At 51.3% G+C, this 17772-nt stretch overlaps 7 protein-coding genes across 7 annotated transcripts; 2 read left to right on the top strand and 5 right to left on the bottom strand.

The window, feature by feature from the left end:
* Positions 1-269: 269 nt before the first annotated feature.
* M436DRAFT_59634 (BCNT-domain-containing protein) lies at positions 270-1424 on the bottom strand (the record flags this gene model as incomplete). The annotated part of the gene is made up of 1 exon (XM_013576611.1): positions 270-1424. One exon carries the CDS (start codon positions 1422-1424, stop codon positions 270-272), a length of 1155 nt encoding a protein of 384 aa, XP_013432065.1.
* A 149-nt stretch (positions 1425-1573) lies between these two features.
* Positions 1574-2014, bottom strand: M436DRAFT_35897 (uncharacterized protein; the record flags this gene model as incomplete). The annotated part of the gene is made up of 3 exons (XM_013576293.1): positions 1574-1725; positions 1776-1915; positions 1968-2014. The coding sequence occupies 3 exons, from the start codon at positions 2012-2014 to the stop codon at positions 1574-1576; spliced, it is 339 nt and encodes a 112-aa protein (XP_013431747.1).
* A 1400-nt stretch (positions 2015-3414) lies between these two features.
* On the top strand, positions 3415-4830 carry M436DRAFT_34721 (uncharacterized protein; the record flags this gene model as incomplete). Its single annotated transcript, XM_013576093.1, has 2 exons — positions 3415-3906; positions 3979-4830. 2 exons carry the CDS (start codon positions 3415-3417, stop codon positions 4828-4830), a joined length of 1344 nt encoding a protein of 447 aa, XP_013431547.1.
* Positions 4831-6112: 1282 nt separating this feature from the next.
* Positions 6113-7834, bottom strand: M436DRAFT_59637 (uncharacterized protein; the record flags this gene model as incomplete). The annotated part of the gene is made up of 1 exon (XM_013576612.1): positions 6113-7834. One exon carries the CDS (start codon positions 7832-7834, stop codon positions 6113-6115), a length of 1722 nt encoding a protein of 573 aa, XP_013432066.1.
* Positions 7835-10098: 2264 nt separating this feature from the next.
* Positions 10099-13452, bottom strand: M436DRAFT_68853 (uncharacterized protein; the record flags this gene model as incomplete). The annotated part of the gene is made up of 6 exons (XM_013576775.1): positions 10099-10360; positions 10446-11032; positions 11095-11533; positions 11589-11667; positions 12299-12489; positions 12542-13452. The coding sequence occupies 6 exons, from the start codon at positions 13450-13452 to the stop codon at positions 10099-10101; spliced, it is 2469 nt and encodes an 822-aa protein (XP_013432229.1).
* Positions 13453-14061: 609 nt separating this feature from the next.
* On the bottom strand, positions 14062-15358 carry M436DRAFT_36357 (uncharacterized protein; the record flags this gene model as incomplete). Its single annotated transcript, XM_013576373.1, has 3 exons — positions 14062-14909; positions 14968-15124; positions 15182-15358. The coding sequence occupies 3 exons, from the start codon at positions 15356-15358 to the stop codon at positions 14062-14064; spliced, it is 1182 nt and encodes a 393-aa protein (XP_013431827.1).
* A 512-nt stretch (positions 15359-15870) lies between these two features.
* Positions 15871-16587, top strand: M436DRAFT_77545 (ARF/SAR superfamily; the record flags this gene model as incomplete). Its single annotated transcript, XM_013576924.1, has 2 exons — positions 15871-15919; positions 15977-16587. 2 exons carry the CDS (start codon positions 15871-15873, stop codon positions 16585-16587), a joined length of 660 nt encoding a protein of 219 aa, XP_013432378.1.
* Between the last annotated feature and the right edge of the window lie 1185 nt (positions 16588-17772).

Consider the following 17772-nt stretch of genomic DNA (forward strand, 5'->3'; position numbering starts at 1 on the left):
GCTTTGTTGCCGATTCGAGTGCGATTGGTCGTCTTTGTCGTTCTTCTCGATTGGTCAGCATGTGACTCGTGTGGTCGTCCGGATGCAAAGTATGTTGTAGGCGTGTAGCGATGTCCGCTGAGGGCAAGTCTCCGAGATGTGTCTCTTTGGCCACCATCCCGTCTTGGAAACATTCGTGCATTTTTGTAGCGCCGTGATTCGAGATCGCGCGCCAATTGAAGCAGAGAGTTTATCAATGACGACGAGTTCGGGTATATGAATTTCGTTTCTCATGCAGAAGACTGGGCCATGCGAGCCTTTCGTTCTTCCTCCTCTTTCTTGCCGTGGACGCCACGCAAGAAGTCCATTTTGCCAATGTAGCCTTGCTTGCTGCGGCCGTACTCGTCCAACTCTTCCTTGAATCCTTCTTGGTCGACATGGGCAGCCCAATCAATGGCCGACTTCTGGACGGTGTTGAGTTTGACAGCCTTGCCCTTCTTGGCCTCTTCCTCTAGCCTCTTTTGTTGTGCGAGAACATCGGCTCGGGAAGGGGTTCGCAGTCTTTGACGCTCTAGTGGTAGACCTTTGACCTCGCCGGTCGGGTTGGGCTCGAACTTTGAGGCGCGACGTAATGGACGGCGGAGAGTGGGTTGGTCATCTTTTGGTGATGGCGAGCGAGGCTTGGTCTGCTTGGTTGGGTCGTTGTTTGCGAGGAAGAGCTTTGCCTCGGCCGAGTCCTTGTGTACGCGCTTCTCTTCTGTCACCTTCTGGCCCGCAAAGTCGTAGGATCGCCTGATGGTGATCATGCCATTATCATCCTCGTCTGCTTGTGTGTCTTTGCTATGGGCTTGTTCGGCTACGGTGTCTTTGGTGTTCGCTTCTTGCACAGGCTTGAGGTGGTCTCGCGCCGGTCGCATGGGTCTGGCAAGCATCGAGGCCCACAGGGCATCGACGTCGACGGTAACATTGTCAATGTTGGCTTTCCGGTATTCTTGACGCTCCTGTTTTCTGCGCAAAGCATTAGAATTGATGTTGTAGGGTCGCGACAGTTTGACGTACTCTGCTCTCCTCTGAGCTCGCGTCTTGATCAGGCCTCCTTCACCTCCGCTGTCCTCGTCATCGTCTGCTTTTGATTTCTTGGCCTTCCTTAACTCTGTGATTGTGGCTTCATCACCAGAGTCCAGCTCTTCGGCATCGGCTTGGGTCTTCTTTCGCTTCGTGGAGACTTTCTTTGGTTGCGGCGCTTCGTCTTCGTCCGAGGACAAGTCCTCGTCTGGCGGTGCGTCTACCGCATCTGGGTTGAAGTCCTCATCTTCGCTCGACTTGTATTCCTCGTCCTGGTCGACGGGCAATTTGTCTTGGTCGGACATTTCGAAAGATGGTTTGTTCTGGGCAATGGCGAAGGCCGAAACATGAGCCCGCCCTGTTTGCACTGTTTGGTCCATGGCGATCGTTTTCTCCGCCTTCTGATTTCACATGCATCACAATCCTCTATTAACTATCTTGGACATGCGCTTGTTCATTGTTCATGATTTCGTTGGGATTTTCTTTTTTACAATGCCATGATCATGTCGGCATGTTTCGTAAGACGCTTCTACTTCTGGAAGGTGTTGTTCTCGCCCTTGCCCAACTGCTCATGGATGGCGCCGCCGATCGAGCCTTCGGCGGTGAACTGCTTTCCTATTGCACCCTGCGATGAGAATGGTCCACCGACCTTCTCGCCAACTTGACCGATCGCTCCGTCAGCTGTCATATGGTCAGCAGCTGCTTCGTCTCTTCTGAGGAGTATAAAATACCATTGAACTGCTTGCCGATTGCACCGTCCGCGCTGAAGGCTGGTGTGCCAGTGCCTGTCGTCTTCTCGCCCGCAGGCTCGCCTCTGGGTACAGCTTGCTCGTGAATGGCATTGGATCCAAGATCATCGTTTCTCAATGCTCTGATTCGAGTCAGCTAAACGTCTATGCTGCATGAGATACACATTCACGTACGCAGAGGCACCCTGGTCCATTGTCTTTGCTGCTGAGTCGCCGTCCATTGTGTGTGTTGTGTGTGTAGCTTAGGGTTTTGAGGGGTCAAGTGTAGTTGTAAGTTGGGTAAATTGATGAAGTTCCGCTACCCAGACTGACCTCTCTTATACATGTTCAAACTCGCCAGAGCTGTCTTGATGTATCATCGAGGTCGTCATACTCAGGAACCATTATGTCATGACAACATGTACGTAGCAAAGCGTCAGGAGATCATCTCTAGACGAGAACGATGGGCATGTTTACGTAGGGACATCGAATCCCATGCGCATTTGGGGTTCTGGTTGCTTTGCCCTCTCTAGTCCACGACTGCTGAGCGGTTGCATGGTTGTGATGATACAGACTATCTCCACATCCCACAATCTTAGTCGTGTGGAGAGCTCTACTGTCCTGTCAGAGCTCGAGTTGCGACTCTGCCTGTGTCAGGTGTCGAGTCATTGTTTGTTTGATCTCGAACGTCCAATGCAGGATACTCAATGCCGCTTTCCGCCTTGGATATTACTCGAGTGCAACGGAGCATATTGGCCTTGAAACGGTACGAATGGTTTCGGATCCGTGGTGGGCTATGCCCGCAGCTGGACGTGTCGCAGGGTGTGTACTACCTCTTGCCGTGCTTCTTCCGAGCATTGTTCCTGTCAATGTGAGCTCTATACCACTCGAAGTCGATTTCAAGAAGAATCAAAATGTCTTTGGCCTGAGGCTCTTGACCCACGTGCATCAGATCTCGGTTGCGATTACGCACGGCAGATGGAATCGCAAGCGCATCGGCCTCGGAGGTGAGCCGGAAGCGCTAAGCCCTGCCGTGCTGATGCAGCGTCTAACCGCAAGCGGACGGCCTTGTAGGGATTGCTGTCTGGCGCTGACTCCTCCACATGGCCGGAGACCAACCAGCGTCGACGACTTGTACCTCGACGGCGGGTTAGCCTTTAGCTGGATGAGGGTTCAGCTGTCATCAAGCAATCATTGCGAAGGTCTTTCTGATCCGATTTGCGCGTTTCAACAACAGCAAAGCGACAGGCTTCGAGTGGCGCGTGATAGCTCGCTGGCTAGTTTTGGGCCCTTTCAACGTTTTCTCCTCCCAAAGCGTCCTGGTGCCCACACAACGGCGTTTGAGCCATGAGCTGGCCAGTCCCGAGTTCAAGTCCAAGTCCAAGTCCAAGTCCAAGTCGATCTTTCCCTCTGCTCAAGTCTGTTTGCTGCTCCGTGGGCTTGTCTACATGTTGGTTGGTTCCTTGGTAGCAGTCGGTCAGACGCTCTTGTTCTGGCATTCCACTCTCTTTTCCCTCTGGTGCCGTCTACTCGTTCTTTGTCATTAATCTACACGCTCTTTGTCACACAGGGACGAGTTAGGCAGTCGCAGCAGTCGGACGCGGAACCGGGAAGGTGCATCTAGCACAGCACAAGTACCAAGATGCTTTTGGAACGACCACTCTCATTTAAGCGCGCTTCAGCCCGCCAAACACTCTATCCTTATCCAGACTCGCCCGCCCTCGGAGAGCAGGACCGCAGATCAATGTCCACCACTGGCGGAGCTCTGCCGAGACGAGAGACTTACAGGAGCGGCGTCTTCTCATTGCTCCCTCAAAAGACTGGAGAACAACTTGCCCGCACGCGCTATGACGACGGATCCGGCGACGAAAGAGACCCAGCAGAGATCGAGGCCGCATATCTAAATCTGGTCGGAGGAGGAGGTAACCGATCACGAAACATCAGCTCGGAGCTCTCATTCGGCATGTCGGGCGACAAGGATACAGATGGACCAGCCTTCTCCCTCGAAGACTCGAAGAGGAGGACGAACTTCTACGAAGAGCAGTTTCAATACAAGGGCAATGGGTTGGGCAGTGTGCGCGAGAGGATTGAGAAGGACTCCCCGGTCGTGGCTGAGCTGCGTACCAATGTCATTGTATGTTGTTGTTGTTGCTGCTGTGCGCGCGCGTAGCTGTCGCAAACATCGCCGACTGACCTCATGAAACAGGTAAAGGATGAGTTCACCCTCGTCACCGACATGTCGTACAACCTCAGCCAGCGCTACTCGCGTCCCGAAAGCAGCATCATGGTCAACGTTGAGCATTCTGCCTGCTTACTGCTCGCCGGCTCCTTCGAACCCGCCTACATTCTCACCATCACCGCCCTCCCCTCCCAATTACAGCCCGTCACAAACAAGCGCAACTCGGCCCTCATACAATCCTTCATGGCAGACATTCTTGCTGTCCCACCAGAAAGAGGCATTCTCCGATTCCAGCCCATTGCCGAAGAAAATCTTGCTACGAATGGCACCACTGTCTTGGGAGAGATTGAGCGAATCGAGAAGAGCAGCATTGACTCTGACGTGACGGCTGCCAACGCTATCAAGCGCGCCTGGACCAGAGGCTCGCGAAGATCGGTTCACGCGAAGAAGCCTTCGGTCAGAAACACCGACGACGTCCCCTCGGCACTCCCACAAGTCGCAAACACACATCTACCAACTACAAACCACTCTCGACAACCCAGCGGAAACTTGTCTCAATCTGCCGTATCACTCACCTCCCACCCAGGCCCTGCATTCATCGCTAGCGCAACATCTCCCGTACTCGAAGAACGAGAAAACCCTCCGACCAGAGACCTGCCGCCTACACCAATCGGCACACCAAATGGCGAGGACAAGCGCAAGAGCAATCTGAACGGTATACTCAAAAACGCGTCTAGTAGCTCTCCGCGCAACTCTCTTCGCCCGGGATCGGTCAGCACCACTCCTATACCGAAGCCACCGCCTATACCACAAAATGCGTCACCGGTTAGTCCGAAGGTGGCCAAGAGGAAGAGTTTCATTTCTATATTCAAGCGTTAAAAATGAACATATACGCTTACCCTATCGAAAGAGCGAGGAGTTTTTGGGGTGGGACTTACAGGTTGGTTGATTGGTTGTGCATAACACGGCGTTTGTTCTTCTTGCTCTCCTTTTCTTGTCATCTTCTCTTTTTCCTTTACACCAAATTCGGTCTGCCTCTTTGCACATAGCACGTCCTTTGTTATATACCCCTCTTCCAGGATTTTGCTGTTCTTTTTGAGGATGAGTTTTTTTTTTCCTGTTCATATGGCCATGGTTTCCACATACTCTTGCATGGAATAGACTCTTAAAGTACTCCTCCCACCGCCAGATGCACTTTTTTTTCCTACCTTCTGGTTTGTTGATGGCCCTGATGACAACTCGATTCTTATCCGACTATACCATGTTGAGGGAAAAGACTCGTTGTCAGGACTCGGAATCAAAGTTCTATACATTTTCGTCCATAGTCTTGTCACACGATTGTTCAATGGATCTGTGAATAGAATGCTTCTCATCATCATCATCATCATCATCATCATCATCATCATCATCATCATCATCATCATCATCATCATCATCATCATCATCATCATCATCATGGCAATGACAAGAGTGCTTCCATACGACCCAAGAAGACAAGCCCCAATCTCTTCCAAGAGGCTCGCTCACTCAAAAGTCTCGAGTCTAGCCAGTCAAATTGACAGATGAATACATGGTAAGCTCAGTCGAGTGATAAGATGAAAGAAAACGTTCTGCACGACCTCGAACAAAACACTCTGGTAAGCAAAGTTACGAGGTCAGAGGAATAAAACATCAGGGTCCCCCCTTCACATCAAGACCACCAATAAGCACTCGCCAACTCTGTGGGAAACCGTGGCCGAGTACATCTTTCCATAGATCTCCTCACATTGGACCACAAGCTAACGGTTTCGAGTGATTGCTTTTTTTTTTGATGTAATTTGCAATTTTTGTTGTTCAGCTTATTATATACGTTTCTGATTCTTTTTGCATCTTCAAACTAAAACATCCAAGAACAGGAATGTAAAGCTATCTCGCCATGTACTAATAACCTAAGCTATACAAATAGAGGCTATAAAGCTACAAGGTAGCACAGCCAAATAGGTCATTAGAGTGGGAAAAAAAAGGGGGGTTCGTCATGATATCATGGTCCTCCATATTCTTTAGAATACGAGGGAATCAAAAAAAGGGGTTGGAAAGAAAAAGATAAAAAAGGTGTTGGACAAGAAGTGAAGGAGAAAGGAGAGTTTCAAGAGGAGACTAGAGAGCAGGGAAAATCCGGCATCTAGAAGAAGAAGACGGCAGCCATGGCGGCAACAGCAGCCATGAAGCTGGCGTTGCTCTTGCTGGCAGCACCGGTGTACTGAGCAGGGGTGGAGGTGGTGGCCGAGGCAACGGAACCGCTGGTGCTGCTAGGGGCGTTGGCGTGGACGGAGCTGCTCAGGACAGAGTGGACGGAGGAAGCGACGAGGCCGGAGGAGACGGGGAGAGCGGGAGGAGCAGACGAAGGGCCGGGAGCCTGGATCTGGCCATCGCTGATCTGAGTAACAACGTTTCCAGTGGGCTTGCTGACGGGCGAGCTGGCAGCGGCGGTGGTAGCAGGGGCGCTCTCGACGGGCTTGGTGGACTGGACGGGAGAGACGGGGGAAGAAGCAGGGTGGGTCTCGACGGACTTGCTCGATTGGACGGGAGCAACAGGCGAGGAGGCGATGGGAGAAGATGCGACGGGCACAGATGCAACGGGGGATGATGCAACAGGCGACGAGACGGGGTGGGTCTCGACAGGCTTGCTCGATGGGACGGGAGCAACAGGCGACGAGGCGGGGTGAGTCTCGACTGATGCAGAAGAGACCTTGGTGCTCTCAGCAGGGTGGCTGACGACCGAGGTGGTCAAGAAGACGGAAGTCGAGCCGTGCTGGTCAACGGTAGTGTAGGGGCAAGTGGTGGTGTACTGAGTGACGGGGACGACAACAGTGACCTTTCCAGAAGCGGTGTAAGTAGTGGTTGCATTTCCATAGATGGGAGTGGTGGGAACAACATGGCCCTGAGTGGGTGCGGTGACGGTGGCGTAGCTGGTCAGAATGCTTGTAATCGTTGAAGGAGCCGTGAGGGTTGTCTTTTGACCACCGCTGGTAATTACTTGGCCAGAAGAGCAAGAAATGACAGTGGTAATGACAGATGCAGTCACAGTCGAGGTCTTGTGGACGGGGGCAGTGCCCGAGGGACCAACAATGGGGTGAGTGGCATTCCAGATAGGGTAGGGGGCAGTAGGAACACTCTGCGAGGACTGCTTGGGGGTTTCGGTGGGCTTAGCGACGCAGCCACCCTTGCACGATGTCAGAGTCACGACCGAAGTAGTAGTGTACGTCTTGGTCAGGGTTTGGCCACCGCTGACCGTAGTCTCAGTTACGGGACAAACAGTTGTGGTCGTGTAGACTTCCTCGGTCTTGGTGGTCGGAGCAGGAGCAGACTGAGTAGGTTTAACACAACCGCCTTTGCAGCTAGTGACGACAAATGTGCTCGTTGTGGTGTACGTGAATGTCTGACCCTGCTTAACGGTGGTGACGGGGCACAGAGAGGTGGTGGTGTACACAATCTCGGTGCTTGTGACATTGGCAGCAGGGTTAGTAGAAGAAGGAACCCAGGTCGAAGAAGGGACCTCGGTGGGCTTTGTGCAGCCTCCCTTGCAGCTAGTAATGGTCAAGACCGATGTCAAAGTTGTTGTTTGCGTGTACGTCTTGCCACCACTGGTCGTGGTGAGAGTCGTAGGGCACACGGTTGTGGTGACATAGGTGACGAGCGTCGAGGTAGCATTGTGCTCAGCAGAGGAAGAAGCAACCGATGAGGTCTCAGTCCAGCCAGTGGGCTTGACCCAGGGGGTGGACTGGTGCTCCGAGACCGAGGACGAGACCGAAGCAGACGAAGAGGGAGTGTGACTCCATGTCTCGTTCCAGCCGGTGGCGGATGCAAGGCCAATGAGGCCAGCAAGGATGGAGAAAGACTTCATTCTTTTACAGATGTTCAAGTCGATATTAATTGACTACTGCTTTTGATGAATGTGTGAACGAAAGTATCCAAGAGAGACCGTAGCGAGAGAGTCTCCAGAGGGCGATTAATAAAAGCGATTGAATGATAGAACAATCTGCAGAGGAAGGGACGACAATTAATATATCTCATCTTCCCCAGCATGTTGACTGCCCGAGCTCGAGATGCCCCATCTTCCAGCTCTGGTACTCTACCGATTGACGTGATTTAGGGTACGCCACTGATGAGGATCAACCAGCGCCATCACTAATTGATCGAGTGTGTTGACGTGCTGGCAGGCAATGGTTGGTACGAAGGTAAGCGGAGCAGCCGACTACCTTGAGCTTGGCAGAGATGAGTTTTTCGTATCGAGGTCAATAGTTCGAAGGTTCGTGGCTCAAGAACCGGCCCACATGTCGACTACTCGGTTATGGTGATTGACACTAAAGATCCACCTGCGTGCAGCAAGCGTACCCCAGCCAACCGAGCTCTTACTTGCAGACAGCTTTCCATGCGCAAGCCTTGCGCAGGACATGCGGAATATGCAGTTCTGGATCCTGGTAGACGGCGCACTCGATCCATGTCTTTCTGTCGGGTTCCTGCTGCTACATTGAAGCTTTACCACGCGACGTTGTGTGACTGGGGTATTCTCAGACAAAGCGTTTGCGTATGCTCGTTGACTGAACGTTTTGGCTTCGACGAAAATTCAACGGTGGGAGGAACGTTGTGGTGGTGGGCCTCCATAATCCAAGACTCGAGGCAGGCAATGAACCTGCAGTAGCGTCCCAGTTGGCAGACAGACGGACAAAACCCAGAAGCAGAAAATAGACATGGCATCACGTCGATCTCGTGGGGAGGATAGGGCCGTCCACAACCGAGACAACGATCCACGAACCACACCAATTCCAACCTGGACGTTCCTGCTCATCGACAAGAGGCTCCAGGGTCGCAACGTCTGTTTTGCGCCGCGAAACCAAAACCTTGCTTGCGCCGAAGGATCATGTAGTCGCATCATCACATCTGAGAGCCCTCAACAAAGGCTTGGAAAATATCGTATTCCCACTGTGGACTCTTCGTGGCTATCGAACCACTGCCTGAGTGGCTTCCACAAACGAGCTGCTTGACCAGACGAGTTTCTCGCGAGGATTCATCACGCGGCCACACTGTATGCAAGTAGTATACTATTGTTATACAGCGCTGCGTCGAATATACGAGAAACAAGCAAATGTCACTCCCACCACCGCTCTTGTTCGGTCGGCGAGGTTGCATCCATGAATTTGTTAATCATCGCTCGATGCATGTGATGTGTCGTGCTTTGCTGCTGCTTCGAGCTTCCAGTTTGCGAGAATGTTCCCATCCTTAGGATTCAAGCCACCGACGCCATGAAGTCCCAGGGCCAGCACGAGCATGGACCTCCGCCATGTTCCTCTCTGAATCGCTGCCGCTACCCGCCGAAGCAAGACGATGCTCGAAGGATCAAGCAGCCTCACAAAACTTTCTGTTGAAGTCACAGCCGAGAAGATTTTTGGGCTTTTGCTCTTCTTTGACAAAGAGTGGAGCAAAGCACGCTCCCTTCACGTTCTTGCGCGTTTGGTTCGCATGGTAATAGAAATGCAAACATCCACCAATCACAAAAAAGAAGAGGCTGTCTGCGGGTTTGCCTCGGAAAGATGCTCTTCAGACTTTCGTCCCTTCCTGCCAGCTTTTTTTTTCACTTGAGAGAGAGGCTGCGCGTGTTCTCACGCCAACGAGAAGAAGGGCTGGCTGACCTATAGAGCTTGTAGCGAAAAATGGCAACACTTACGCAGGTACATGACGAGACTTCAGGTGTGAGTGGTTGTCACAAGAGCATAAAGAACAAAGCATGAACTTTATATATAGCCGAGCATTCCCACGAGCGAACGAATGGTTATGTCTTTTTTGTTGAGGGCGTATTATATGCACTCCACAAGAGCTAGCCCATCACACCCTCACGTCCAGATCAATTGCCCAAACCAGCATGTCCTTCCGTCTGCCCAAATCTCTCGGCCGACCAGCCAGCCAAGAGCTTGACTCTTGAGAGAGGAAGGAGCGAAGGAGAAGATGCTTCCGCCCACCCAGAAACTTGTGACTGCAAGGTTAGACACTGCCCTTTTGATCAGCTGTCGCCTGTTGTGTGCAGGGCAAAGAGGAAAAAACAACTCTGCTGCTGCTGCATGTGTACCTTTTGGACCTGCAGTCCTTTTGTCATTTTTCAAGCCTCTGAAGCTAATTATCATCGTCGCTCTCGCTGCCGCTCTCCCACCCATCTTCATATTCCTCGCAGATCCCTACGAGTCCATCGCAGAGTGCTTCACGCTCATCAATGCCAATTATTGAGCGAGCGATTCTTTCCACCGCACGGAGTCTCTGCGCGACAGATGTAGTTGTTGATAGTGTCGCATGCACAGCGAGTTTCTGAACAATATTGCCAGACGCAAACACTTGAGGGAAGCTGTCGATGACGGGGAACAGCAGCGAGGATTGGTGACTGTAGATCCTTCTTGTCAGCATCTTGAGTTTTGGGTTCTGCCGCAGTATCGCAACATCGCAATTTCGTGTGTCTCAGGACTTACCTCTCGATTCTGGGGCCGTGGCCGAAGCGGTCGCGGGCTGCGAGGTTCGTGTCTTCGATTTCGAGACTCGACTTCCATTTCCCGCGTAGGCTCTGCAATTGGCTGAAGACGTGAGTTCGGGATCTGTTTGGTCCTCGTTCGCCAGTCAGATTGGCCGTCTTTGGCTGCATGTCTATGTCAAGATCCTTCGTTTCTGCATCATCGTGGCCGTGGCTTCCATTCGTGTAACCATTCATTCTGCTGTCGTGCTGTGCCGCATGTCCGTTTGCTTCGCCGTCAAGTTCGGCTGGGTCTCTAATGCTCATATTGAGTTGAGCTACTCTGCGGTTGCCATCATTGCTCAACAATGTCTCGATATCAGCGAATGACGAGCGTCCTTGCTGGCCTGAACGCAACCTCGTTGGCAGAGTCATGCTCTCCAAAGCCAACAGCTGCAGTCCAGAAGTATGCCACTTGGATGATGCATTCAGATTAATATACGATGGCAATACATCCGGTAAAGTGGTAAGCGGAATGTACATGCTCGCCTGGCTTGAGATTTGGTAGATTGACTGTGCGATATTGGCGACCTGCAAGATTTGCTTGTCCTGTTGATGCACATGCGAGGTTAGTTCGTGGTTTCGAAATCTACGTGCATGTGCATACTGACCCTTGGTTTGCGTCCGCCTTCCTCGAGTCCCCATACCCAAGCACTAGTTTTGCCCAGTTCGTCTCTCATTCTCTCCAGGTACTTGGCTGTGAAGCCACCCCAGGCATCGTCGGCAGAGGTGATCATCTGAATAGCTTGCAGTTGATCGCACTCTTCCAGGAATGGTCGCAGGTCTCTATCCAGAAGATCGTGTTCCTTGTCGAGGCTATCGAACAAGTCTTCTCCAGTTGCCCATTTTTCGAAAGGCATAAGAGCAGAATTCAGTTCGTACTCCTGCAGCTGAACGATAGACTTGGGATGATAAAATACCCTGTTGAAATCGGACCAGTAGCGCACAGTATCTGGCGACAGAGCAGGTGGTTCGAGTCCTTGGTCCAGATGCTGTTGATATACACTTTGCTGGATTTGTTCTGTTCGAATCACATTCGTGTTTCCCGCCCTATTTATCTGGTCAGTCGTCTCCAGCACAGTCATGCTGTATATGTGAAACATACCACATCTGTTGTGCAATTGCTGCAGGATCATCGGCTGCACCGTACAATGCATTATCTCTCCTCAAAGTTCCAAAGGCGCCTTTCAGATCATATAGCAGTGCGCGAGGTGTAAAAGTTTCTGTACCATCTTCCGAATGTCCAGGTCGGAAGTGTACATCATGATCCACGGGAGATTCTTCCTCGTCACCGTATGTGAAATATGTTTCCTGTACGCGAATTGATCAACATCTTACTTGCAAGCAACATCAAGCTCTATGGTGCGAGAACGTAGAATAAAGACTGTCTACGATGACTCCGACCTCAATTGTCTTTATGTATGACCAATTTCACATTCTGGAGGGGGCTGGGGACGTTGCGAAGAATCAATGACTTACCTGGGCGTTCCAAAAGTGTGTTCCCACATGGTTAGCCTGCTGACCAAACTGCAGTGTGATCACTTCATGCATTTTGCGATCCAAAGTTGTGTTGTTGTTGGAAGATGAGATAGAAAATATGATAAAAGCGCAAACCAAGATGAAGCCGTCAGGCGAGAGCTTGCACCAAATGCGGAGGTGGACGATGAGCAGAAAATAAAAAGAAATAATGGAGAAAAATCGATCACACAAGTCAAAGAAACAATGATCTCAGGTCTTTCGTTACTCATTATTGCTATAGAAGTGGGTGCATGCTCTATGGATTATAGTGAGAGCAGCTAAAAATGACCTTCTAACCCATAAGCTGTAGAGGAGTGGTTGGTGGCCAACGGGTCTGTGAGAAACTCAGGCATCTCTTGATGGACTGCAAGAACTTTCTAGTGATCTCGTCACTCATGATATGCGCCGCATCCTTGTCGTTCGCATGTAACTTCTCGCGTGCAGATCTCTCGTGGATACCAACCATGGTGACACCAATAGGCCATGCACTGCGACAACGTTAGCGCTCTGCAAAGAAGTAATTATCAAAGGTTGACCTACGCTTTTCCGATACTCAACCGCAGGTAAGCATCGTTGGCATCGACGTAGCGTCTCTCTTGACATGCTCGCACAATCTCAACGATGGGACCCAGAATGCCTTTCTCCACTTCTTGCCTCTCCAGTTTCCGATACAGCGGCACCATACTTTCGCGAGCTTGAACCATGGCACTGTATGCAGCTTTTCCACTGCTACTCGTCTTGACAGCCTCATCTCGTAAAGACAGCGAGACTTGCCACTCTGATAAAACCAGAGTAAAGTAGGAAGCGAGTTGGCGATAAAGGAATGCTCGACCCTCTGTATCCTGGGGTACAACTTCGGAGACCTTCATGTCGGCTTCGGGTACAGGTTCGAGGGTTGTGGGTATGGGACCAGGGTACATGATTGCTTTGGGCTTGCCTGAGGCATCGAGTCCAGCAAGCTTTCTGTATCGTCGCAGTTGGCCGGTGTGAGTCTCTCCGAACAAGCGCGCTGGTTCATTCATGCCCCTTAGCTTTTGAACGAGCTCCTCTGGCGCAATGTCATTCTCAGGTGTGGGAGTAGCATCATCACCATCGACGACCTTCTCTTTAGGTGGTAGCTCTGGCAGCCCCAGTCTCTTGCGACGAATCCTTTCTTCATGTTCCTCTTCCTCCCCCCTCAACCTCCTGCTTTCTTCTGCCAGTCTCTTGCGCTTGTCCTCTCTTGCTCTGTTCTTCTCGGCCTCGTCTTCATCAAACTTGCGCTTCTTCTCGAGCCTAGCGATTCGCGCATCTTCTATTGCTTTTTGTTCGGCGGCGTAGTCGGCTTGTCGTTGAGCCTCGACGTCGGCGCGTTTGATGTATTTGGATGACTTCGTTTCCTGTGACGTCTGCGATTTTGGCGTTGGTTTGGCTTTGGCAATCTGCGCCGACATGAGCGATGCAAAATCCATGCTAGGATGAATACAAAGAATAGACAGCTGTTGTGATGGTCGGTTACTGTGATGAATGTTGCGAGGAGCGACTTCCTCGATCGCTCGTGACAATCAGAGGAAGGCACATCTTATCGCGGATCTGCCCGCTGCGGCCATGCACCAGACCTCCGAGAACTGCATCTCTTTATACTGTACATCAAAAAGTCGCAGTGGGACATTTGCTATTTTGGTCAACAGTCACTTGACCGGATGCTTGTTGGTTCATTCACCGTGCTCTGTAGGAAAGTGAGTTTGTAGTCCAATTGTTTGCTTGATTCACTGTCGGGTGTGGACTGCAGGTGGTTACACGTCGTGAACGACCGGAGAACTGGTGAAATGTCGAACAAGTGATCACCCGACGACAACAACCGTGTCATGAGCCTTAATAATCTATCATACCCCATTTAGGTATCGAATATGCTCGAGCCATAGCAGTCGAGGAGCATGATTGTCGTCAGATGCATAGTAATTAAGACTAATCTAGGCAGAGCAGGGTTATACCGGCGACCTCTTCCACGAGTCGCGGACTCGCCTGCACTGCCTATCAAAATATGGATAGATGGCGTGAACCTTTCCACGTCCGAATCATCATGGGTCTAGATGCCTTGCCCCTGCTCCCAAGACTGCAGGTACCACCCATCCAAGTCCACCAAGCACCCACAACACCACTGCGAGGACCAACCTCCAGAAAGCCGGCTCACTCCTCGATACGATCACTCTCGGCTCATGTGCCCTAGCCAACGCTGCGCCCAAGTCTAGATTGTTATCCCACACTGTTCTCTGACCAGTCTCAAGCCACGGGTTCATAGAACATTTGATCATGCCCCAGAGACTAACCGTGCTCACTGGAATCCAGGTCAGAAGTAAGAGTAGAGTGAGCATAACATCACAGCACATGGCTGCTACAGAAGGATCGTGCTTCAAGAAATGCACCAGTCCGAGTCTAAAGCAGTCGTCGACGTCAGACCTTTGGACAAAGATTCGATAGCTGAGATCCTCAGCATTGACAAAAGCTGTTCCGTAGAACATGAACCACATTGTTACCCAGTGAAGAGCCAAAGATAACAAGCCTGTTGTAAGAAAGACTTTGGATTGCGCTTCCGAGATGCTGACGAGTCGGCGGTGATGGCTGTCAACCTTGGGCAAAATCCACGGGAGGAGTGGAAGGACCAACGGAAGGGCAGTCGTGACCAACAGCTGCCTCTGAAACAAAGGACTGTTGATTGCAAGCACCATCATCCCTGCGGCGACGTAGTGGGCTAGCGACACGAGTCCGACAACTGTATGTAGTACTTCGATGTCGAACCATCTGGAGTCTCTCAATGGAGGTGTTAAGAGTATGAACGCGAGCAGCAAGGAATGCGCGCAGCTAAGGCTCGTCATTGCTACCCAGACGAATGCAAGCATCGTAAACCACTTCAGTCGACGAATGTGAGCTGAACACGAAAGTTAGCCATACATATCTGCAGCACACATGGGAACAATTCGACTTACACTGAGTCAAGAGGAAGAAAGCAAAAGCAATCAACCCCGAGAAATACTGTTGCGACAACCAGATAAAAGAGGCCCATGCCGGCTTAGAAGTAGCAGCCTCACCGGCCCAGGATCGAAGATGCATCATCTGAAACATCTGTGGCATACGATCCAGATACTCCCTATTCATGTGTTAATAACAGACGAAGGACAGGCACAGCTGCTGGAGGGAGACCAACTCATAGAACCAAGGGTACACCGACTGAGGCATACCACCTTTCTTGTCTCGCAAACCGAGCCTTCCAATGTCGTCAAAGTACTGATCTTGATAGCTCATGACTACATAAGCAGAGAACGCAGCAACAAACAGATATGCAGTAGCGATAGTTCTCCGGCTATTGGTGGGAGACATGGCGAGCCTGATGCCGACGTTGTCTCGATTCGCACTTTGCTGGCCAACGAAGTAAATGTCGACCAGAATCACGACTACTGCAGTAAGGAATCCTGCCGGACTCCAACTGCCAGGGCGAATCGTGTGCTGGATATATTCTGAACGCGCCATTTCTCAATCTTCTGGGTGAATGATGTTGCGAAGCTGTTGAGAGCAGGAGAGTAGGTAGGGAGGAGGCATGAAGCTCTTATTCGAGCCTCTTGGGAATGCACGCTTACATTCCGTTGGAGTAGATGGCAACATTGGACCTAGCTGTGTACAATGGACATGCGAAATATTGATGCATTCCTTGCATGGTGAGGTGAAAGGGAGATGTTGACCGGGAAGGGAGGAGGCAGCTTCCCCGCCAGCAGCGTCAGGCTGTCGCGTCGCTGGCGGAGCTTGCGAGATGCATGTGATTGATCCTTGGAGTGTCGCTTTGCATCCGTGAAAAGCTCTCTTGGTTGTGCTTGCCTGAGTGTGCTGTAGCAAACATGTACCATTTGGTAAAGTCACTCTATCTGCACGCGACAAGCAAGGAAGGTACGACAAGACGCAGAGGACAGTCGCGATTTGACTTTAGCTGACGCGACCAACCAGAGTATTCCATTCTCCTTCTTGGACTCGACAACGCCGGAAAGACAACACTGCTCGAGCAGATCAAGGCCCTCTTCAGCCCGCACCTTCACCCAAAACTTAATACCGTTCCCACTGTCGGCCAAAACGTCTCTACCGTCGACTTGCCCGACATTTACCTCAAGATTTGGGACGTCGGCGGCCAGCACTCGCTAAGAGGACTATGGCAATCCTACTACAGCAGCTGTCATGCTATCGTCTTCGTCATCGACAGCACCGATGTGGGTGATGGCGACATCGAGCACCTCAGCAAGAATCAAGATACCGTCGAGGACCAGGGAAGACTGGACGAGTGTAGGCTCGTGCTGGAAAGCATTCTACAAAACGGAGAGACCGAAGGCGTCCCTCTTCTCGTCCTGGCAAACAAGCAGGATCGGGAGGACTGTGTAGAAGTTGTCCGCATCAAAGAAGGCCTGGTGCGCAAAATCGTCGAAGGTGAAAAGGGAGGCAGTGTCAGAGACAGCAGAGTCCTCCCCTTGAGTGCCTTGACCGGCACAGGTGTCAAGGAAGCCGTCGACTGGCTCTGCAGCAGAGTCAAGTGGAACAAGGAAGCCAGACCACCTGCTCTACGTTGATTGAATAACCACGGCATCCCTTTTCGACATGAACACTTCCAAGCCTCGCCGATACGCTGACACCCCGTCGTTCTTCCACCTCGCACCGGCGCTGCGCTGTCGTGCAACCAACCAACCGCGTCAGAATGGCCGTCATGCCGTCTCGCTTCGCAACCGAGTGATAAACCACGGTCATCAACATACTCATGTTTACTCCGTTGCGAACCACTGCAAGGACGTCAATCCCGATATCTGTACGAGCAAGACTTGATCGAGGTCAGTCGCAAAGCGTTCCTTGAGCACGGCTTTGTAGCAGGCTCCCTTTGCATCAAAGGCTTGATCGTCAAAGCATGACAGGCCCTATGACCACATACCCTGTAGGTCTGACAGAACACGAGGGTTGCTGTCTGTGAGTCTACTCATTCAGATCGACTTCGTTCCACGCTGAATGATGGGGTATAGAGACAATGGCCAGTAACGCTACCCTTACATGGTTCCATGGTGGTCAGCTATGACCACGTTTGTCTTATCTCGCATAGGATAGCATGCGTTACAGGTTTCCAAGTTTCGTATAAATACGTAGGCAGTTTTAACGATATGTTATCTCCGGTATAGCCGATATCTTTGATCGAAAGGCAATCGGATTTGGAGACTTGGCACATCTCATGTCTCTTGCGACGTGCAATCAACTGGAACTTGACCTCATGCCAAACTACGAAACCCTGCGTCGAACTACCAGCCACGCAAAACTACCACGACTTTTTCTGCAGCCGGAACGGCCGGGGGATATCAAGCCGCATTTGTCAAGAAGAAACCGGGTCGCCGGTACTGCATCCGACCACCCAGCCCCTTTGCGAGGGTTGATTGACTTATCACTTTGGACGACAACTTTGACCATCTTGCATGCCAATCAAGCATCTCCCTTGCAAGCCACTGATTTGCGCCTGATGAAATAAAGATGCCCAATGCAATGGATGTAAGTAGCGTGCTGCCCCCAAATTTGTGAAGGTCGAACGATGTCGTCCCTCGGCTTGGAAGGTGCGCTTGTCGATAGATTTGGTGGTTGAAATCTGCCTTTGCAAACAGCCTTCGTAAATTCGAAGCGCTCAATGAAGCAAGTTTTCTCATAGAAACGTGAGTACTAAACAATCTCCTTATAACCTGTCAATTTTTTTTTGCGTCGGGAGACAAGAGTCGCGACAAATC

The sequence above is a fragment of the Aureobasidium namibiae genome (assembly GCF_000721765.1).
Source record: "Aureobasidium namibiae CBS 147.97 unplaced genomic scaffold scaffold_1, whole genome shotgun sequence".
Lineage (NCBI taxonomy): Eukaryota > Fungi > Ascomycota > Dothideomycetes > Dothideales > Saccotheciaceae > Aureobasidium > Aureobasidium namibiae.